At 34.1% G+C, this 24349-nt stretch overlaps 1 protein-coding gene across 1 annotated transcript in view; it reads left to right on the forward strand.

The window, feature by feature from the left end:
- ACTR3 (actin related protein 3) overlaps nucleotides 1-24349 on the forward strand; it is a 59965-nt gene that overhangs the window by 21027 nt on the left and 14589 nt on the right. The window contains exons 2-8 of the mRNA XM_028101251.2: nucleotides 4010-4065; nucleotides 7599-7723; nucleotides 10305-10415; nucleotides 13561-13656; nucleotides 15330-15437; nucleotides 20639-20782; nucleotides 22544-22717. Coding sequence (XP_027957052.1) covers nucleotides 4010-4065; nucleotides 7599-7723; nucleotides 10305-10415; nucleotides 13561-13656; nucleotides 15330-15437; nucleotides 20639-20782; nucleotides 22544-22717 — 814 coding nt within the window. The remainder of the gene's footprint in view (nucleotides 1-4009; nucleotides 4066-7598; nucleotides 7724-10304; nucleotides 10416-13560; nucleotides 13657-15329; nucleotides 15438-20638; nucleotides 20783-22543; nucleotides 22718-24349) is intronic.

Here is a 24349-nt window from a genome sequence, read left to right on the forward strand (position 1 = left end):
TTTTAAATTGTGGTAAAATATACACAACATCAGAACATTGTTAAGTGTATAGTTTAGTGGCATTGAATATATTCACATTGTTGTGCATCTCTCACCTCCATCTTAAGAACTTTTTCATCTTCTCAAACTGGAACTTCCAAACTGACTGGTATGTCCTACTTACTGTCTAAAAATTTGAGTACTCTAGGTACCTCATATAAGTGGAATTATACAATATTTGATCTTTTGTGATTGGCTTATTTCACTTAGCATGATGTTCTCAAGGTTCATCCATATTGTAGCCTGTGTCAGAATTTCCTTCCTTTTTAAGGCTAAGACTCTATGTATTTACCACATTTTGTTTATCCTTTCACCTGACAATGGACACTTAAGTTGCTTCCTCCTTTTGGCTTATATGCATAATATTGCTGTGAACATTGGTCTTCAAGCCCCTGCTTTTTCTTTTGGGTATATACCCAGAAATGGCATTGTTGGATCCCATGGTAATTCTGTGAAGAATTGTCATGTTGTTTTCCACAGCAACTGTACCATTTACCTTACTACCAGGAATGTGCAAGGGTTCCAGTGTCTCCAACATTTGTCCTTTTCTTTTTCTTTCCTTAATAGCCAATCAAATGGGTATGGACTGGCATTTAATTTGGTTTTGATTTATATTTCCTTATTAATGATGTTGAGCATCTTTTCATGTGTGTATTGGCTTTTTGTATATCTCTTTTTTGGGGAAATGTCTATTCACGTGCTTTGCTCATTTTTTAATTGTATTTGTTTATTTTGTGGTTGAGTTGTAGGAGTACTTTATATATTCTGGATATTAACTCTTTATCAGATAAAGATCTTCACTTAAAAATGAGTTCGCATCTGGATAAACCCATTGTAAGTTGGAAATACCCTGTGTCAAAATGTATTTAATACATCTAATCTAGCAAACATCATAGCTTAGCCTAGCTTACTTTAAATATGTTCACAAAACCTTACATTAGTCTACATTTGGACAAAAGCATCTAACAGAAAGTCTATTTTATAATAAGGTAATATGTAATTTATTGACTACTTGTACTGCTAGTAAAAAACAGAATGGTTGTATGGGTACAGAGTGATTGTAAATGTATTGGTTATTTATTATGATCACGTGGCTGACTGGGAGCTGAGGCTCCCTGCTGTTGCCCAGCATCACCAGATGTGTTATAGTGCGTATCGCTAGCCCAGGAAAAGATCAAAATTAAAAATTCGTAGTACAGTTTCTCCTGAGTGCATATCACTTTTGCACCATTCTAAAGTCAAAACTTTTTGAGGTGAATCATTCTAAGTTGGCAACTGTGTGTATATGATTTGCAGATGTTTTCTTACATTCCATGGGTGCCTTTGCCCTCTGCTGATGGTGTCCTGTCGTGCAGATTTTGATGGTGTCTAATTTATTTTTTTGTTATTGCCTGTGCTTTTAGCATCACATTCAAGAAATCATTGCTAAATCCTGTGTCATGAAGTTATTTGTCTATGGTGTTATAAATGTAGTAAAAATGATTAAATGTTTCCATATAGTTGATATGCTATAGGTAGCTATTTTTATCTTTTTGGGAAAAGCACATTTATTTTGATTATGTATTGACCGTTCTGTATTATGCTCATTAGATTCTTTTTTGGTGTTTGTTCTGAAAGTAATTTATTGCTGAATATGGTCAGCCTAGGGAATTTGATTTCGACCAGGGATGGAATATTGATTAATTTGGTGAACTTGATAAATGAAGGTTTCCTTAAGGGAATTTCTTCTGTAATATGGTTTCTACTTCAAATATCTTACTGCCGTACTTGGGAGATGGTATTTACGCACATGTAAATAATATAGGCTTGTATAGTGAGTGGTTGTTGAAATAGAGTTTATTGAATGACTAATAGTTAAAATGATCAGGAAGGACTTCATGGAGGAGTCCTAAGTTGTGGTGGGAGCATTTTGAGAGGGTGCAGTGTAAGCACAGGTAACATGTGTTGGGAAATTGCGAGTCATGTAGGGGAAAATGAGTAACAAGTGTAGTGTATTTTGAGCTGAGTTCATGGAAGCAAATGATGGGAGACACTTAAAAACTTTAATTGTGGCTTATTGTGAAGTACTGTAATATTCAGCTGAAGGAATCAATCATGTAATTTTTTTTTTATCTGAAAGGGACTTTAGGAATTACAATGAATGAATCATTTTATAGAAATGGGAACAAGTTTGTACTTAATTTTGTGGGCAGTACAGCTTCATTTGAAGATTTTTGAATTAGGCAATGATTTTTAGGGAGATTATTTCTATTCTTTGTAGGGGTCATAGAATTGGAAGTAAGGTATTCTGTTAGGGCATTGCATATAATGACTTGAACTGCTTGGTGACTAATGGCAAAAAAAGTGGAGGGATTAGATGAAGGAATAATTAGGTATTAATCCTTTCACTAAGTGTTAAGAGAGTAGACTTTTAGGGTGTTGTGGCTCAGACAGTTTTAGACTGTCTTGTTTTGTGTCTTTATTGTAGTAAGACATAAGTCAGTTCCATTTGTCTCCTGTAGGGGCAAAGTATACTGTTGGAAGGATAGAAAAGTTTTCATATAGAGGTAGTGATACTTACCTTGAATTTTGTAGGATGGGTAAGAGTTTAGCAGCTGTATTCAGTGTTGAAAGGGGAGCATCTCCTGTAGTTGGAACAGTGTTAATAGTGGTTCCGTGGCATGAAATGAGTTGGTCTGTCCAGAAACTGTTAGCCGTTTTATGGCTAGGGAGACTGGTGTAGTGTGTCAGGGCTGCTGGGAAAGGTGGTCAAGAGCCAAATATTAAAGGAGCTCTTTTCTATACCTTGCAAACAAGTTTTGTTTGTTGGTTTTTTTAAACCCAGACAGTGGGGAATCTTGGAAGAGGTTTAGTCAGAGCATACCCGATTTGGATCAGTTAATGTTTTCTACTTATTTTTAGTGATTTAGCATATTTGGCTCTCTAAGTTCTTGAACTTAGTTTTGGGACTAAAATATCCCCCAAAGAGAGCTTTTTTTTCCCCTCCTCCTTATATTAGGGAAAAAAAAAAGTTCTGCAGATAATATATTAGAATCCAAGAATTTCACAGCAATTTACCTGTCTGCTCTTTAGCAGTGAGTTTGAATATGGAATAATATAAAATGTTACTTTCTCTTTAAAGCCTGGTCATAGTTAATAGATTTTCATGCATAGCCACAGAAAAAGTCCAGCTATCTCCTGTGTAGCCCACAACATGCTGCTCCTCAAAGCTCAGTTTTTATAGTTCCTAATCATTGTTAACATTATTTTCCCATTTTAAGATTATAGGCTGAATCCACTGTGGCAAAACATTTAAAAATTACAGTTATTTTTAATAGTAATGTATTCAAATGGTATGAGAAATATTTAATAAAAAATCTCCTTATCACTCCTGCCTGTCACCTACCGAGTTCATTCCCTGGAGACAAGCAAAATTAGTGTTGCTTTATATTCTTCCAGAGATATTCTGTGCCTGTACAATCAAATATATTTCATATGTTCTTACCCCTCTTCCTTACTTTTGTACAAATATAGCATACTTAAAACATTGTTCTGTCTCTTGCTTTGTTCGATTAACAAAACATTTTGGAGATTGTTCCATATTAGTCCATAAAAAGCTTCTTCAACCTTTTTTAATAGCTGCATAACACAGGTTAGCATATTTAACTAGTTTCTCATTTCATGTTTTATTTTCAGTCTCTTGCTGTTATAAGCAAGATTGTAGCAAATGGTCTTGTTACATGTTCTTTCAGGTATGTATGAGTATCCCTGTAGGATCAGTTTGTAGAAGTAGAATTTCTTGTTAAAAGCTGTGGGTATAATTTTGGTATACCTTTAGAAAGTAGGGATGTTTAAATGCATTGAACCTATAGAATTTTGTATATTTACTCACAGTGGAATCTCACTTCATAACAAATGGAAATCTGAGAAATAAATTCATAATTGCTAAGATGTTAGTGAATTCCTTATAATTTTCCTTTTCGTTTTGCAGGTATACAAAACTAGGATATGCTGGAAACACAGAACCACAGTTTATCATTCCTTCCTGTAAGTATTCTTTTAAGTCACAAATAAGCTGATTTAAAGAAGTTTTTTTGTAATAAAGTAAAAGATAATTGTTTCTGACACTGTATAAGATTTAGTCCTTTAGAAACATGGTTTGCTGAGTGTGACCTCATTGCCACATCTCTCACCATTCATGTTAGCTCTTTAGTTCTCTGTTTACCAGATCTACCAAATGTCTCTTTTTAAAGCAAAAATAAATGAGCCGATAAGTAAACAGTTTTTTGCTTTGAGGATATTGGTGTTAACAGTGCATGGATGTAAATATTAAGTAGTGCATCCTCCATCACATACATATGAAGACTATTCTTTGGTATGTGGACATGATTACAGTTTGCCAGGCTTGGGGCTTATTGACATCCCTGATGAGAGTCCATGTTTCAAAAGAGGGATGGCATCTCATTTTTAGAGATGTTGACTTTAGCCGTTTTTTAATATCTTATAACCATACTTAAGTTGTTTTTGTTCTGTCCTATTGTTAACTTCACTGTGGCCTGGCCATTGACTTTCAGTAGTTTGTCAGTAGTTTTTAGAAATACTCTCACACTTGGTTTGTTAGTGTTCTCATTTGTTAGCATGGATTATGTATCTGGTTCTTGATGGACATACTTTTGTACTTTTGACTTTCAAACAGTTTACCTTTTATACATCATATAGTAATGCCTCTGATCTACTTCTCCTACTGCCATATGAAGACTTGAATATATCAGATGAAAAACGTTTGGAGCCATTGCTTGGTGATGCTGACTCCTAGAGTGTCACCAGTTTTACACAGGAGTTTATGTGACTGAATATTTTTGTGTATTGTATTATTCTTAATTTATGAAAATAAGGAAATGGAAAAATGAACATGTAGGATAGTAGTGAAAGAAGCTTAGGTTTCATATCAGTGAAGTTGAGAGCAAGGTAGAAATTATTGGGCTTGTCAAAAACTGCATATCTTTAGTTTCAAATGGGCACTCATTGGACATGAATAGGTCAGTGGTTTTGTAATGAATATAGCAAGGACAAAATTAAACGTGAAATATGGGAAATGCATTGTCAAAATTGTATTTAAAAGGGGAGCTTATACACACACACACATGTATACACATAATGTATATGTATTTTATTTTTTTAAATTTTAACTCTGTAGTAACAAACCTGTTTGGACTTTGTACTTGTGATATACTTTTAGATACTTAACTACGAATTGGTTATGTAAGAACTTAGGCTACTACCAAGTGGTACAAACTTCCAGTTATAAAATAAGTAAGTCATGGAGATGAAAAGTGTACAGCTAGAGAATATAGTCAATAATACTGTAATAGCAATGTATGGTGACAGATGGTAACTACACTTATCATGGTGAGTGTTGAGTAATGAATAGAATTGTTGAATGAGAATGTTATATACCTGAAACTAGTATAACATTTTATGCTGATTATACTTCAATTAAAACAAAACAAAACAAAAGAATTAAGGCTACTACCTAAATCTAATTCTTTAATACATAGAATGGATTTTAGGTGACGCTTATGAAATAGCTCATTCACATGACTATGGTGGTCTTAGTTTAGTGGTACTCTTGTATTTTCCTTGTTTTACTTATGCATGTTTGTTGTCTACTTTGAAAGACAGGTTTGTGTGTGTGTTTTTTTTTTTTAACTTTTCCTCCACATTTATGTATCAATATATTGATTGTCATTTATTTTAAGAATTTGATGACAAATACTAGCTTTTTTTCTGACTAATATGAATACTTTTGTGGACCTGTACTTGACTTTGGTTATATTTGAGTTTAGTGTTAGAATCTTAGGTATGTTTATATTAATTTCCTAAGGCCGCCATAACAAAGTACCAAAAACTGGGTGGCTTAAAACATTAGAAACTTACAGTTCTGGAGGCTAGAAGTCCAAAATCAGGGTGTCACCAGGGCCATAATCTTGCTGACAGTTCTAGGGGAGAAACCCTCCTTGCCTCTTTAGCTTCCCATGTTTGCTGACAGTGCTCGGTGTTACCTTGTGTATGCATCACTCCAGTCACATGACTGTCTTCTCCCTGTCTTCACATTGTCTTTTCTGTGTGGCTGAGTCCAAATTTCCTTTTTTGTAAGGACAGCAGTCATAATGGATTAGGGCCCACCCTAAAAATCTCATTTTAACTCAAAAGACCCTATTTCCAAATAAGGTCACATTCTGAGGTACTGGGAGTTTGGACTTCAGCATACCTTTTGGGAAGACAATTCAACCCATAAAATGCCAATTTTGTTATTTCATAATTTATAATCTTTTATAAGGTGTTATGTTGTGATTAAACATTTATTTCATGAGATTACTGATGTTTTATGTTCTTAAGTGGCTGTGTTGTCTTTGTTGGAGACCCATATAATCTTGATCTTTTGAACCTTAGGATCTTATCACCATTGTATCCAGTCTCTATTTTCATCTCTTTGCCAAAATGTGCAATTTTAGTTTTCATTGTCTTTCTTATGACAAGTTGCAGCATGTTAAAAATCCATTTTCCTGCTGAAAGTAGATTTTTGATTTTGGAGTTTTTTCCACCAATTTTAATGCTGCAAGTCCAGTGTTTAACCAGCAGATACATACAGTTGATTGCTACTGATGAGCATGAATATTTGATCTGGAAAGCCTGTTTATATGGTTCAAGGTTATTTGCATACATCTTTGTTTTTCAGGAAACTTACAGTGAGCCATCTGGATGTCTATGTACATTATAAATAAATTACTAGAGAAGCTTTCTAAAATTTTGAAGGAGTAGACTGGATTTAGAATGTCATTCATTCAGTATTTTCTACCCATCTTGTTAGGGATATAATTGTTACTAAATGGAAGTGTAGTATTTAAGTGCATACAGATAATTATTTTGAATGAATGATTGCTTAACTTGACGGATTCAGAAATGTATAATTTAATTAAAAAATATATAACAAGTTTTAGGTCAAGAACTGTGTGCTGGATTTCTGAAATTATTTGAGGGGAGTATTGTGATTTTTACCTAAATGATTTGAAATTTCCATTTGTATATGTGATTAAAGTTTAACAGAACCCTATGCCAGTGTTATTTTTAAATTACCAGTCCGTAATAGTGCAAATAGGAAGAAAGCTTTTTTAAAAAAAATTCTCCTTGCAGTTTTCCCATTTTCATTTGTTAGTGTTTCCAGTTTTTTCTTTCTGATTGTCCATCAAGCATATGTTGGCTTGGTGGGATTATAATTTTACTCAAATCGAAATAGATCTTACATAGTTTTAAAAAAATACAACTGAGACATTCCCACAGCAGTACTCTTTTTTGGCCTTTTACACTTGAGGCCTTGTCTGTGGATGGAAGTTGAGATTTCATTGTGTTAAATGAATTTCGTCATCAATTTCTTAAATGACCTCTGTGCTTTAACAGTTTAAGTGTGTTAGATCATGTTTTGTTTAGTAATACTTTATAATGGAAGAAATAGAAGTTAAAATTCTGTCTCATTTGAAAAAAGCAAACTTTGACATGTATAAATAACTTTTATTTTTGAGGTATTGCTATTAAGGAGTCTGCAAAAGTGGGTGATCAAGCTCAAAGGAGGGTGATGAAAGGTGTCGATGACCTAGACTTCTTTATTGGTGATGAAGCAATAGAAAAACCTACGTATGCAACAAAGGTATATTTTTATGATTTGTAAAAATAATATTTTCTTTTAAAAATTAGTTTGGGATGTCTGGGTGGCTCAGTCAGTTAAACATTTGCCTTCGGCTCAGGTCATGATCTCAGGGTTCTGGGACTGAGTCCCACATCGGGCTCCTTGCTGGGCAGGGAGCCTGCTTCTTCCTCTGCCTGCTTCTCTCCATGCTTGTGCTCACACTCTCTCTCTCTCACAAATGAATAAATAAAATCTTTTAAATTATTTCAGTGATTGTGGCATCTGGAATTTTACTGTGTTACAGGCCTAATATCCTCAGCCTCTTCACCAGAGAAATTTCTTTTTCCCTGTAGCTTTTCCCAGTCTTGCTTTAACTTTTTTTTTTTTTAATCCTGAGAGGAAAATTTTCACTCACATGAGCAGTATTTACTTTTCCATACTCACTAGATCTCAGAGCTGTCAATGTGAGTGGCTTTCTTTTACCTCCACATTGCCATATCTAGAGACATGTTTAGTTTTGAATGTTATGTTTGAGGTACCTGAGAGACATCTTATACATTGTTAGGCAGTCAAATAATGTGGCTCTTGGAGCTCCAAAACAGGATAGCTGGAGACAAATATTTGGAAGGTATCAATAAACCTCTAGAAAGGATGAGATTAGTTAGGGGAATGTACTTGGGAAGAGGCCCAAGATGGGGCCTGTTCAATGTACCAATTAGGTTTGGATAGAAAAGGAAAAGCCTACAAAGGAGACTGAGAAGCCGTGGTTAGAGAGCCTGGGCTAGACAGAAGGAATGTAAATAGTGTGGAATCTATCAAGTAAGCTAGAGCCCATACATTACTGTCTTTAGCTGTAAGGATGTCATTTGTAACCTTAATAAGAATAGTTTTAGAAGAGTGAGAACCCAGTGAGGCTGGGTTCAGGTAGGTTGGATTGTGAATGTTAGGCCAGGAAAAAATGACAGTAATATTCAGTGAGGTTTGACTGCAATTGGGAGGCAGAGATAGTTGAATAGACAAGTTGTGGGGTTAAGATGGAAGAGATGTTTAAATGCTAATGTGAAAGAGCCATTAGATTTAAGTAACAGGAAAGATGGAGTCCAATCCAGGTCTCTGAGAAAGCTAGAGGAATGGGATCCAGAGCACAGATGATCTAATTGATATGTGGAGGGTCTCTTACATTATAAAGAAGTGAAACGGGTAAGTATGGAATCAGTTTTATAGATTTGGTGGAGGGAGGTTGGATTCCTGACTTTTGGCCTCTCCTTTCTCTGTGAAATACTTGGTGACATCATCTCTGCTGCCCAAGGATTCGGGGGAGAAGGTGAAATATGAGTGATAGGACATTTAAAATTATCATTGTGAAGAGTGAAGATGAACAGAGTAGGGAAACGGAAGACTTGCCACACAAAGTTAGGTTCATTCGAGAATAGCAATTATGAAATCTTAAGTTTTATCCACCTAGTTATGTATGTGCCTTCAGTGTGATTAGCATTCTGGGTATAGGCATATTTAGTGAAGTGTCATGCTAGGTTGGGTTTTGATAGGTGGAATGACAGAAGGAAATATGAATACTCAAAGTGATGGAGCATAAAATCTAAACTCTGTGTGTGTGTGTGTGTGTGTGTGTGTGTGTGTGTGTGTGTGTGTGTGTGTGTGTGTGTTGGGCAGGTTTGATGGCTAGGGAATAAATAAATAAAAGCCAGTGGACTGTAAGTCTAATTGTGATCAGGAGTATAGTGGGGTGCTACAGTATGGTAGGAGAAGAGGTTGTAATCAGAGAGGGTTGTATTTGGATTTTAGGAATTTAGAGATGTAATAGTGGTACTAAGATCTAAACTGTAGCCAAAATGGAAAAGAAATTTTTGAAGGTGATGAAGTCAGTGAGCTAAGAGGCCAGAGTTTTTCTTCACTTATTCTGTTCTTTTAAACACATTTTTAAGTCTTCCAAATGCTACAAACAAACCAAACAGTAAAACTTCTCTCAATCTTTATGTGTACTCTTTTTCCTCAGCCTTTTAGCTGTTGTTTTTCTCTTTCTTTTAAAACCAAACTTCTTGGGGTACCTGGGTGGCTCAGTCGGTTAAGCGTCCACTCTTTATTTCTGCTTAGTTCATGATCTCAGGATCCGGAGGTTGGGTTCAGTGGGGAGTCTGCTTGAAATTCTCTTCTCCCTCTCCCACTCCCCCTGCTCACTTGAGTACTCTCTCTCCCTCTCTCTCAAATAAATAAATAAAATCTTAAAAAAAAAACCCCACCAAACTTAGTTTCAGATTCTTTGAGTGCAGATTATTATTAAGCTCTTTGTTAAATCCCATTGTGTATAATAATCTTCATCCTTCTTGATTTGTCTATCACAGGATTGCTCTGATGATTCTCTTCCTAATATTTACATTATGTATTTTAATTGAACCATCTGAAAATCTGTTGTGGGAATAATTTCATTGATCTCTGAATAGTAAAGTATGCATCTCCTAAGGATGATCTACAGTGTCATTAAATCACACCTGAAAAATGCTTTCCTGATTTAATTCTCTCCGTTTTTGGTAGTTTTATTTACTTTTGACATTAATAAGATTTCATTTGTGTTTTGTTTTAATAGTGGCCAATTCGCCATGGTATAGTTGAAGATTGGGACTTGATGGAAAGGTTTATGGAACAAGTGATCTTTAAATATTTAAGGGCAGAACCAGAAGACCATTATTTTCTTTTGGTAAGTACAAATTATAATTTCACCGAGGACATTTTTGAAGAAACAATGAGAACGTTTTCATCACATCTGTACTCACTAGGGCATACTTTGTTGTTTATTATCCTGTGTCTAAAAGACTTTGTTACCATGCTGTATTGTCTTTAAGATCATCCAGTTCTGGGTTTTAATAGAGTTGTAATATGTTGAAGCAACAAGGTTTAGGCACTTAGAAAGTTCTTTTCATAATTAATATGTGATCTTTATGATAGGAACAGTAAGGTTCAAAAACGTTGGAAATACGGCACTTCGCTTTTTTTATTGAACTGGTGTGATCATTATTTCACTAGTAATTCTTGGCAAGAAAAATACAATGTAATTTTTAAACTTTTCTTATTTTTATCAAAGCAATGAATGTTTACAGCTTACAAAAATCAAATGCTGTAAGATTTAAAATAAAAAAAAAAATAGCACTCTCCTTCTTCATCTTTCCCAGCCTTTGATTCATGTTATCTAGAGACAAACACTTTAAATTTTTAAAGAGCTTTTTGTGATAGTTATCTCACAAATTTAAACATCTTTTCTATTTCTTGTTTGTTCATTTAAATATTAGACATTACCTACTGACTTCCTAAAGTAGGAAAAATGAGGCTTTTGTTTCTTTTACCCTCCTTCTCAACACAGAATCCTTATCTTCTCCCCCTCTCTACAGTATAGTTATATGAAATCTACATTCTGTATTTTATTGTTATTTGTGAATATTGTTTATGGGTAGACCACATAAAGTTGAAAGAACTTTACAATAAACACCCACATGTACACAACCTAGACTCAAGTATTAACTTTATTATAATTGCATAAGATATCTGTCAGGTTATCCATCACTTCATCTTATATTTTTAATTACTGCAGAATGAGTTGCAGATGGAGTAGTTTCACCCCTAAATACATTAGCATGTGTATCATCAACTAGAGATCATTATTTGTTTATAGTTCTTTTATGTATGTAAAATTCACATGCTATAAAATGTATAAATCTTAACTCTACCATTCTGTGGGTATTGACCAGGCATTTGCATACTTTCTCTGAAGGTCCAGATAGCAAATATTTTTGGCTTTGAGCGCCATCTGGTCTCTGCAGCTACTCAGCTCTGCTTTTGTAGCAGGAAAGCAACCTTAGGTGATACCTGAATGTGTTCCAGTAAAATTGTATTTACAGAAACAAGTGGTGATCTGGATTTGTCTTATAGGATGCATGATACAATTTGCCCGTCTCCTGGTTTTAACAGATGCGTACATCTGTGTAACCTAAACCCTTATCAAGATATAGAACATTACTATCAGCTTGGAAAGTTTTCTGATGCCCTTTCCTGATTAATTCCTGCCCCTGTACCGAGAGGCAACCACTGTTCTGATTTTTTCCAGCACAGATTGGTTTTGCCTATATTTGAGGTTTATATAAATGGAATTATACAAGATATGATCTTTAAGACTTCAGCATAATTTTTGAGACTCATCCACATTGTTGCATATACCGGTAATTTGTTGCTAGATCATATTCTGTTGTATGAATATGCCTCACTATCCATTTTCTTGTTGATGATTACCTGGGCTGTTTCTGGTTTTTGACTGTTAACGAATATTTTGGTTATTGTGAACATTCTTATACAAGTGTTTTTGTGGACATGTTTTCATTTGTCTTACATAAATACCTAGATATCTAATTGCTGTGTCATAGGGTAGGTGCTTTCAGGACTTTTTCCAAGGGGTTGTACCTTTTTGCACACCCACCAACAATGTGTTAGCAATCTGGTTGCTCTACATTCTATCCAACGTTTGGTGTGTCAGTCTTTTTAATTTTAGCCATTCTGGTGGGTGTGTAAGATTTCTCATTTTGGTTTTAATTCGTACTTTCCTGATAACTAATGATGTTTTATTAGCACTTTTTTATGTGTTATTATCTATTAGTATATTTTCTTTGGGAGGCCTTCTGATTATATTTTATTTTATATAGAACTTTTGTTTTTCTTAGAGTTTATAATTTAACTGCCTTAGATTTTTCAGTTTGCTTAATTTTATATGTATCTATCACTAAGTTATCTTCAAAGCCTTGAACATAGTTCCAAAACTCTTTCAAATAAGTTTAAAACACATCAGGTAGTTTAGCTATTAAAGATTTTACATAGGCACAAAGTCTACTCTTAGTTGACCATTTTCTTTAAAAACCTTATAGTATTTTAATGCAAAAAAAAACCTTATAGTATTTTTTTAAATTAACAAAAAGATTTAATTTGCAGTGAATTCAAGTTTTATCCATGTTTCTCTGTAATTTGTGCTCTTGAAATTTAAGGAATCATTCTTACCAATCATTCTTACATCATTCTTCTGTTTTTATGAAATTTGGTTTTGCCTTTTGTTTTAAATATCTGAGATAACAAAAAGGATTGTCAAATCAGACTTGTAAGAATCAGAGGTCTTAACCCAGTTTCAAGCTTTAATAATTTAAATGATTTAAGTAATCACGAGGTATAGGGGAAACATGAAGTTCAGGATTGCAAGTACTGTTTCCTCAGTCCTCTCTCACCTCATTAGAATGTGTTCTGGCCCAGACTTTATCTGCAGGTTTCTAAATGATATATGTGGTCATATAAACTGAAGAGAACTGTGTAAATATCTCCAATAGTACTCTTAACAGTTATATAACTTAAATAACAGTTTCCAAGAAGCATGGCATAAATATGTAGAATCTTGGCTTATTTACTGTAGTTATAAACAGACCCAGTTCATCCTGCTGAAAACATTACAATATATAGGTGAGAACTTTGCTACTAGAAACACCATTGGTATGTCTCCCTGAGGATCTGTCATTACCCTTTTATAAGATGATTTGACTAGGTCTCCTTTCTCTCTCTCTCTCATTCCTTTTATCAGTGTTTAATGATGTAATGTAGGAATTTGGTTTCTTTTTTTGTGTGAATAACTATACTGTTTTCATATATGCATAGATCTGTTCGAGTTCTTTATATAGTTTTTCTTTGGTCTGTCTATCTTTGTATCTCTAAGATTTTTAAATAAAATTTTGACATAAATTATTTCTTACTTAAAAATTGCCTAAAAGTTGTCAAAATAATCTGATCTTGTCAATTTAAAATGTTATTCAATTTAATAGACTGAACCTCCACTGAATACTCCAGAAAACAGGGAATATACTGCTGAAATAATGTTTGAGTCCTTCAATGTTCCAGGCTTGTACATTGCTGTGCAGGTAAGAAAGTTCACAAGTCAGGATAAGCTTGACTCTTGAATTTTTATCTGGTTTAATTCACTCTTAAAAATATTTTTTTTTATGACCTCAAAGCATGTCTTAGTTCTCTCCTGAATCAGTAATTTAGAAATCATAGGAAATTGAGTTAGCAAAAGAAATGTTAAAGGAAGTAAGTTAATGATCTTTAGATAATTCAGAGCTTTTCATGGGACAGAAATAAGGGTATTAATATTTATTGAATGTTTATTCCAGGTCAAGAACTTTATATACATATTCATTTATCCTTGAAACATTTGGTGTGTCCTTTTTTCATAGTTTTGATTGACTGACTGCTAAGTATATTTGACCACCTTCTCCTTTGTGCCCCTCTGTATTCTGTGTATCATAAATCCCTGTAATATTTTATTGAACTTACTTTGTAAATGTATTTTCATGGAATGGCTTCTCTCCCACCTCTCAGGATCATAGCTCACCTCTTGTTTTTTAAGCTTGTAGTGAATGTGATGTCTAGCATATCACAATGCTTAATAAGTATGTAAACTATTGTATAGTTCTCTTAGGTAACAATGATTATGATGTATGATCCTGTGTTAAAATAGGTGGATGGCCTAGATAACTTTCTAGGTCCCTTTCAGCTATTACATTGCAAGTAGGTAAAAGTTTAGCTCTGTTTTTAATTATTGGCCATGTATCTTGTGGAGGCTTGGATTCAGTTTTTAAAAAATGAGTTAGCTGTGTTAATTCTTAATTTGTAAACTTAAAAAAAAGAATTGTACTTTATTGCCTATGCCAGTGTTTTTCATAGAAAAATGTAATTTCATCAACTTTGTTTCCTATTAAATCATATTTAGAAGTGTATAATGGCTTTTTCTGTGGTTAAATAACTTGTTATATATTCCTAAATGCATGTTGCACTTAGAAAATTTGGAGCTAATCTTATGATAGAGATAACTTGTTTGTAGGCATCTATGTATGGAATAACTGGTGATTGGGTGTTTGTGTATTTCTTTATTTACACTCTGTGGTTTGTATACAGGTTAGCCCATATAAACATAATTTTAAGGCCTGGCAGTCTTAGTACTGTGATATTTCATGTTAGTCTTCCCCATTTTGACCCTTGTAAAAACATGGAATATTTATAAATATGCCCCTAAAAGTAAATATAAGCCTGTAAGTTTGTCTTAAAATGTAGGATGTGAATAATTTTACTGAATAATGTAAATGAATTTTGTGTATTGTCTTGCCAGAGGTGACTATAGTTGACCCTTGAACAACACAGGTTTGAACTGCATAAGTCTACTTTATATACAGATTTTTTTCGATAAATAGAGTACTGTAAATGTTTGGCTTCCTTAAGATTTTCTTAACATTTTTTTCCCTATAACTTATTTTACTGTGAGAATACAGTATATGATGTAACATACAAAATGTGTTAATTGACTGTTTATGTGTTCTGGTCAACAGTAGACTATTGGTAGTTCAGTTTTTGGAGAGTCAGAAGTTATATTTGGATTTTCAGCTGCTTGTGTTGGAGGGATCAGTGCCCCTAACCCTGGTGTTGTTCCAGAGTCAACTGTACATTTAAAATTGAAGTACTCTGTGAAATATTTTTTTCTATTAACTCTTTGTGCTTGTTTTTATTTTCTTGCCTGTCACATTTCTTTTTGTCTAAGGCTGTTCTTGCCTTAGCTGCATCTTGGACCTCAAGACAAGTAGGAGAACGGACATTGACCGGTACAGTAATAGACAGTGGAGATGGTGTCACCCATGTCATTCCTGTGGTAAGGATATTTTAAAATTACCAAATAGTCCTATCAGATAACAAATCTGGCAGAGTTAAATGATATGAATTAATACTACTTTTAAAAAAAATTTAAAAACTTGAAAAATTTGCTCTGATTTGGCCATTTGTTCAGCTAGGGCTGTATTTTGTTCATATTAATATTAAAATTCTTGCTGTCTCTCTCTCTGTCAAATAAATAAAATCTAAAAAAAATATTAAAATTCTATAAACAAATTCCAAAATCTTTCTTTTGCTATATAGGTTGGTACTGTAATTAGAATATGATTTAAAAGTATTAGAAATTGTTTGTAATTCATAATTAGAAAATGTTGGAGTAACCAGAATGGAAATATATTATGCCTTTTTTTTTTTTTTTAAGATTTTATTTATTAGAGCATGAGCGAGAGCATGAGTAGTGGTCAGAGGGGAAGAGGCAGAGGGAGAGGGACAAGCAGACTCCTTGCTGAGCAGGGAGCCCGATGTGGGGGCAAGATCCCAGGATTCTGGGATCAGGACCTGAGCCGAAGGAAGACGCTTAACTGACCGAGCCACCCAGGTGCCCCTATGCCTTTCTTTGCATTTATGTGTGTATGTATGTATGTATGTATGTATGTCTTAAAACAATTTTTTTTGGGCGCCGGCGTGGCTCAGTTGGTTAAGTGACTGCCTTCGGCTCAGGTCATGATCCTGGAGTCCCGGGATCGAGTCCCACATCGGGCTCCCTGCTCAGCAGGGAGTCTGCTTCTCCCTCTGACCCTCTTCCCTCTCGTGCTCGCTCTCTCAAATAAATAAATAAAAAAATCTTTAAAAAATTTTTTTTTCTTTTTTCTTTTTTTTTTAACTAACATATAAAGTATTATTTGTTGCAAGGGTACAGGTCTATGATTCATCAGTCTTGCCTTAAACATGAATTGTCTTCTGGTTTGGCTGTGTCTGTGTTGTATGGGTTAGCCAGTTGATAATCTCTCTTATCCTTAATAGATTTCAGTTTGGTGCATAGGTTAACAGTTTGTTATAAGCACATAGCCATTATTAATGACTTTTGGGAATTATTTTTATTTATTTTATTTTATTTTAATTAAGCTCTGTGCCCAGTGTGGGGCTTGAACTCATAACCCTGAGATCAAGAGTCACATGCTGTAATGACTGAGCCAGCCAGGTGCCCCTGGAAATTATTTTTTTGAATAAAAAACTCAAGTTATGATCGTACTTTATGGTTTGGATTTAGTAAAGCCTATTAAGAAAAATGCACCAGATGGATTATTTGTTAGCGATAGCATTTTTTCTGCCAAGGTCCTTGTGCTTCCAATTCTTAATGACAAATTAGGGTTTTTATTGTGCCTAAATACACTAAAAATGACTACTTGGAATCATACTGATAGTATTAGATATATAGAAAGGTTTATCTTTTAAAATTTTTATATTGACTATCTTTTAAGAAATGAAATTATTTTGAACTTTTATTTCTTTATTACTAGTCATTCCTATTTTTAATGCATCAGGCAACCTCTTTTGAGAATTACATCCTCAGGGTGACTACTTTTAGATTAGATGTCATAATCTACCCTCCCAATGTCACAATAGTTTTAGTAATAATTGCCCCTTTTTTAGTAACAGCTTTCTTGCGATATAATTTACACACCATATAGTTCACCCCTGTAGAGTGTATACTTAAGTGTTTTTTTTTGTATATTCACAGAGTGCATCCATTACAACACAGTCAATTTTAGAACATTTTTATCACTCTAAAAAGAAACCCTGTATCTGTTAGCAGTCAGTCTCCCCATGATAACCTTAGCCCCTGGCAACCACTCATACACTTTCTGCCTTTTCTGGACATTTCATGTAAATGGAAATCATATACTTTGTGGTTTTCTTTTGTGACTGACTTCTTTCATGAAGCCTAAAGTTTTCAAGATTATCCAAGGTGTAGAATGTATAGTACTTCATTTCTTATTCCCAAATAATATTTCATTCTATGGCTATATCAGATTTTAATTTGCCATTGGGGGTATTTTAATATCTTGGAAATTGGGATGTGTCCAATATTTCATGTTTTTTTTATAGTTTTTCTTTATTAGGTGCATAGAGATTCTTAAGATTTTCCTTTAAACCTCAGAATCTATAATGTAGGTTATATTGAACACCTCAGTTTATCCATTAAAAATGCAAATAAATTAATTGCTTTAGATCACCAAATAGTAGGTTTTGGAGCTAGGATTCAAACTGGTTATGTCTGACCCCAGTCTTTTTTTTTTTTTTTTGAAGATTTTATTTATTAATTTGACAGAGAGAGCGAGAGCAGGAACACAAGCAGGGGGAGTGGAAGAGGGAGAGGGAGAAGCAGGCCTCCTGCCGAGCAGGGACCCCGATGTGGGATTCGATCCCAGGACCCTGGGATCATGACCTGAGCCGAAGGCAGATGCTTAACGACTGAGCCACCCAGGTGCCCTGTCTGACCCCAGTCTTAATATCTGCACAACTAATCAGTAATATCAGTATCTTGATAATATTCAAATAGGTAATTTTCAAATATAAGTTATCAACATGAAAAAGAATGAATTTTTGTAAGGATATTAAGAATTGGATATTCCTGTGTTTTGTTCTCTTTTCCTTTTGCTTTCTTTTGAATTAATGGAGTATTCTTTTATAGTTCCATTTTATCTTTATTGACTTATTAGCTATGTTCTACTTATTGTCATTTGCTTATTTTTTGGTGGTTGCTCTAGGGTTTATAATAAACATCTTTAATTTATAATCTAACTACAAACAATCTATTTCATAAATAGGAAGTGTACAACAATGTACTTCCCTTTTGCACTATAATCACTCGTTTTATTTCTACATCTTACAAACTTATAGTGCATTATTAATTTGTTTCATTGTAAGTAGTATATTAGTTTTGTTAGGGCTGCTATAACAAAGTACCACAGACTGAGTGGCTCAAACAATAGAAAATTAATTTTTTTCACAGATGGAGGCAATAAAGTCAGAAATCAAGATGTTGGCAGGGTTGATTTTTTTCTGAGGCTTCTCTGTGTCTTCTCTCTAGGTGGCTTAATTTTCTCCATTTGTCTGCGCATGGTCTCCTTGTGTGTCTGTATCCTAATCTCTTCTTTTAAGAACATAAATCATACCAGATTAGGATCCACTCTAATCAACTCATTTTAACTTAATTACCTCTTCAAAGTATGTACTATGGTGAGCGCTGTGAATTTTGTAAGACTGATGAATCACAGACCTGTACCCCTGAAACAAATAATACTTTATATGTTAATAAAAAAAAAAAAGTTCCCATCTCCAAATACAATCACATTGTGAGGTATTGGGAGATAGCACTTCAACATAAGAATTTGGGGAGGGGTAGGATATGTCAGCTGAGAACAAATCTCCTCTTTAAAAGAGATTTTGAAAAAAGATAAATTTCTTTTATATTTACGCACTTAGCATTTCCAGTGCTTGTTTCTTGGTGAAGGTCCACATTTCCATCTAGCATCATTTTCTCTCTGCCAGAATGATGGCCTTCAACATTGCCTTTTATTTTTTTTAAGATTTTATTTGTTTATTTTAGAGAGCATGTGTGCATGTGGGGGTAGGGGGAGGAACGGGCTTAGGGGGAGGAAGAGGGAGAGGGACAAGCACACTCACACTGAGCGGGGAGCCCTATGGGACCAGTCCCACAACGCTGAGAACATGACCTGAGCTGAAATCAAGAGTTGAATGCTCAACCAACTGAGCCACCCAGGCACCCCTGCCTTTAAAATGTCTTATTGTGCTGGTCTACTGACTCTGAACTCCTTCAACTTATGTACATCCTTTGAAAAAGCATTTTGCCTGCATTTTTGAAAGATTTTTTACTTGGTGTAGAATTTCAGGTTGATAGTTTTTTCCCTTCAGTATTTTAAAGATGTAGTTCTAATATCTTTTGGCTTAAATCGTTTCTGAAAATAAGTCTGCTGTCATTTTTATGCTTGTTTCTTTGTGATATTTCTTACTTGTCTGGCTCCCTTCAAGATTGTGATGTACCTAAATATGTTTGTGTGTGTGTGTTTTTTTTTTTTTTTTCTTCCCTTTCCCATTTCTTCTTGGGGTTTGGGTTTGTTGAGCTTCTTGAATCTATAGATTTGTAGTTTTGTTTTTTGTTTTTTTTTTTATCATACCTGAAAAAGACTATCTGACTCTGCTTGGGTTCTCCCTCCCATTATTGCTGCCTGGGAATGCTTCCTAGGCAGTGAGATGGGATGTTTATAGCACTCATATTGTTTGTTTTCCCTTATCATTGGGAACACTGCCCTACTCTGCCTGTTGAGTGTCTGAAAATGTTTATTTCATTTAATTTGTCCTGTTTTTTTTTTCTTTAAGGTGAGAGGATAAATCCAATCCGTAATATTCTGTCATGGCCAGATGATATTCTTGGATAATGAAATTTAATTTTTTTTTTAAAGATTTTATTTATTTGACAGAAAGACACAGTGAGAGAGGGAACACAAGCAGGGGGAGTGGGAGAGGGAGAAGCAGGCTTTCCCGCTGAGCTGGGAGCCCGATGCGGGGCTCGATCCCAGGAGCCCCTGGAATCATGACCTGAGCCGAAGGCAGATGCTTAACGACTGAGCCACCCAGGCACCCCAATGAAATTTAATTTTGTTACATTGTTTTTTGTACTTCCGACTCATATCAGTAAATTTATGAATTCATTGTGTAGAATTTAATTATTTGGCATTATTGATAATGCATAGAATGCCTCAGCCTTGTGAAATTGGTACCTACTTCATTAGGAAAAATGAGTTTGTGGATTAATGATCAAATTTCTTACAATGCTATCTAAATTGTTTACTGAAATTATAAAAGATTTTAAAATAATTTCCTATCTGGTCTGCTATCAGAACATTTAAAACTTCTGAAATTTTTAATTTCTGTGTTGTTCAGTCATTGCAGTCTTGGTTATAAACTCTTACCAGTAAAAGAATAATCTAAGTTGCTGGCCATTCTTGTTCATAATATCTATACAGTATTATAAATTATATAATGTAGTATTGTGAGGAATACAGTTGAAGAATAAAGACTAGAAGAATTCTCCTAGGATTAAGCAATATTTGGGAATATAAACACATTAATTTGAGAAATTAATCTTTGATGGTTATTTAGGTTATATTAATTTTGAAATCATTGGAAGTAAATTTGCCACTTTTTTTCATCTAGGCTGAAGGGTATGTGATTGGCAGCTGTATTAAGCACATTCCAATCGCAGGACGAGATATAACATATTTTATTCAGCAGTTGCTGAGAGACCGAGAAGTAGGAATCCCTCCAGAGCAATCCTTGGAAACTGCTAAGGCAGTAAAGGTAAAAAAGTAATGATGAGAGTGTGATTCAGCTAGAAATTAAAATCAAATTTACAATATTAACATGAGAAACTATCAGGTGAAGAACAGTACTTAGAAAAACCTTTTGTTTAACAAGTTGTAAATTATTACTCTTAATTATATATATGTTTTCTCTGTATTTCTTGTAAGGAAATTTTGCAGGATTATCAACTCTGTGCCTGTTGTCTCCACATTTCACATTTGAGTCAAGAACATTGTACCAACTGACGTTAGCATACATTTTTGTGATTAGTCCCTGTAGTAAAAATAATTAGTTCACTTCAGAGTCCTTGTATCTCAGTTTCTTCACTGGATTCTTTATTTTAATCCTAACAATTTTCGATTAAAAAAAAAATTTTTTTATGTAATTGTTTCATTTCACTATAGAATAGAGGTGGTGTTTGGCTCAAGTGATAATGGCAAACAAGAAAAATGTGAAGACTTTAAGGTGTTTTAATAATTAGTATGTTATGTAAGTCTTTGTTAGATTAGTGCTTCATGTAAACTGTCAAAATACTTAGCATTGCTTTTTAAATTTATCATTTGCCAACATACCTACAAAAATTTCAGTGGGTTTCTCATATGTTTTCAGTATGTGAAAGCAAAACTGCCCCAGCAAAAATATCTTTATTTGCCTATCTTTGCCTGATTATAGGGTTTCTTTCACTCTTTAAAGGTTAGGAATGAAAAAGAATTTACTACTTCCTAGTAGTAAAGGAATTATGAAATGGCTGCCAGAACTCACCCAAAGAGTGGCATCAAAATTAAATATATAAAAAATTAACATGAATACTGCTTCAGCATCTTTGGGAAGCCTGTGGAGTTTAAAAAAACAACAAAAACACCAAGGATTCAAATCTGATGGAGAGAATACTGATGCTCAGTCTGAATGTCTTTTAAGAATTATCATTTCCATGTAATTCCTACTTCCAACATTTGGAGAAAGAAGAGCTACAACAACATAATCAAATTGTCCTTTGTTTTCCATATTTCCTTTTATGTCTTTCAATTATTAGTAATAATATTTGCATCTATCATGGAGTAGAATTCTTGATGTACAAAAATATGTGAAGTGTGTGTTTTTCTTTTAAAAAAAAATGAGACTTGGATTCAGGAGTCCATAAATTACAAATAGAATGTTATAACCCATAACATTTTTTAATGGAGTTTTTGATGAAAACTTTTACTTTTAGTACTTATAACCAGATATTCAGCAATTTAGCACTGCAGGTGATAAAGTAAAAAAGAATAGTTTTTATTTTCAGCCTTTTTTCTTTTGCTCATTTACTTAGACCATATTCAGTTTTGTTCCAGGAAGGTATTATGGATTAAGGGTCTATATTATATTGTGGGTTATATCAACTATTACTTATTCTCCAGTTCTGTATTTATTTTATGTTTTCTCCTCTTCATAATGCAAACTCCATTAATTACTGGAACTGTATAAAATGTTGAATGACATTAATGAATGTTTTCATGAGATAGTAGAGGTTCTGTCTTTAGTTGGTCAAATCTTATTCATTTTATATATGAAGCCAGGAATTATGTGTAGGAGATGAGAGATGAGTTGTTTGTACTAAACATAAACTAATGTCCTAACATAAAATTTTCTTCAGCTTAATTTCTTAATTTTATTTTCTGAAGATATTTGTGCATTTGATTCTGGTTTGCTAAAACTATGTCATCCTTTTCTACTGTTCCTAAAATGAAGAAATAATTACTCATTTCTTTGTTTTCTTAGGAGCGCTATAGTTATGTCTGCCCAGATTTAGTAAAAGAATTTAACAAGTATGACACAGATGGATCAAAGTGGATTAAGCAATATACTGGAATCAATGCTATCTCAAAGAAAGAATTTTCTATTGATGTTGGTTATGAGAGATTCTTGGGACCTGAAATCTTTTTTCATCCAGAGGTAAGTTTTTTTTTTTTTTTTTTGATGGAATTGTTTTGAAATATTCAGCAGAAATTATCAGTCAGCCATAAGAAATTCAGAAAGTTCATCTCAGGAACTTTTTTTTGTATACTAAAATGCTATAGTGAGTTATTTTCAAGAGGAAAAATTGCCTATGTGAAATAGGCTAAACAAATTACTATTTTTCACGTATTTAGAAAACTAAAACATGTCTTTTTTAATAGTTGTGGCTTCTGTGGGGTCATGGAAAGAGGGGAGCCCTTAAAATTTATGACCATTTAAATGAAATATTTTTGGAAAAGTTCTAGAACTACCACTGGCCCCATATAAAATAACCATTAAACCAAGAACCATTAGTTGACTATCATAACAAAATATCAGCAAAATAGTTTTCTGTGTCTAGGAAATGTTAGCAACATGCAGGTTTTATTAAGTTAATGAAGTGTGTGCTTTAAATGAAAAATTCTTCTAGTAACTTAGTATAAGAAATTTATTAATAAAGTTACATTAAATGCCTACTGTGCTTATTCGGCATTAAAAATGGTTATTTTTAAATATTGCTTATTCACTTAGCAAATAGTGAATATAATTTTCATGGTCTCAGTTTAAGTATGGAATATTTAAAGATGAAAAATTATTTTATGTTGCTCTTACTGAGCTCAGAGAATAAGGGAGATGAATATCTAAACAGGTATAGTTGCTTTAATATGCATGGATTTGGGGAGGGCATAGGAACAAAGAGCATCTTAAGTCTGCTTGGGGGAACTAGGGAAACTTCTTAGAGGAGGTGACAGTTGAGGGTGAATACATATTTGTCAGGCAGGTATGTCAGGGGAGTATCTTTCTGGCAGAGGAGATAGGCTGGGTAGAAGTCTGGGATAGGAGAGAGCTAGATAATAAAATTATAAAGGAAGGGATTGGTAGGAGATGGGTCCAGATGGGTGTTCATGAGGGATTAATATGCTATAGAAAGGAGTTTACTGGATTCTGTAGTTGTGCAGAAATCTTTAGTGCAAATGACACAGATTCATGTATGGTATTAGAAAGGTCACTCTGCACTGGGTTGGACGGATTGAAACAGAGGAGTGAATTGTGTTGGAAACAGGTAATGATGAGAGTGTGATTCAGTTAGAAATTAAAATCAAATTTACAGTATTAACATGAAAAACTGGAAACAGGTGATTTTATTGCAGTTTTCTGGATGAAGGCTTCCATCTATTCCCCCTCTTCTGACATTTAGGGATCCCATCTGCCCCTGCTGTCAGGTCAAGTGGTTTGGGTGGGTCTTGGGAGGGATGTCCCTGGATCCAGCCAGTCTGAGCAGGACATTCCCCCAGCCATGGTGATTGGTTCAGAGGTAGGCATGTGCCCTGAGCCCATCCAGTCAGAGCAAATCCCAGGGCTTCTCTAGGTGCTCTTAGAGCTCTCCTAGTGGATTTGAATCTGAGGAAGAGCGTGGAGCCTTAGAATGAAGCCAACACACAGGAGAAAGTAAGGTCAATAAGAATGAGAAAGCGGTAAGAGAAAAGCAATAGAATCAACATTGACTTACTGATTACTTAGATGTGAGGGGAGTAAGAATATGAAGAATCTGTGATGATTCCCATATGTGTAACTTGAACAACTGGATGT

Source organism: Eumetopias jubatus, unplaced genomic scaffold (assembly GCF_037043125.1).
Source record: "Eumetopias jubatus isolate StellerSeaLion01/CBP00866 unplaced genomic scaffold, mEumJub1_p1.0 scaffold_3, whole genome shotgun sequence".
In the NCBI taxonomy this organism is placed as follows: Eukaryota; Metazoa; Chordata; class Mammalia; order Carnivora; family Otariidae; genus Eumetopias; species Eumetopias jubatus.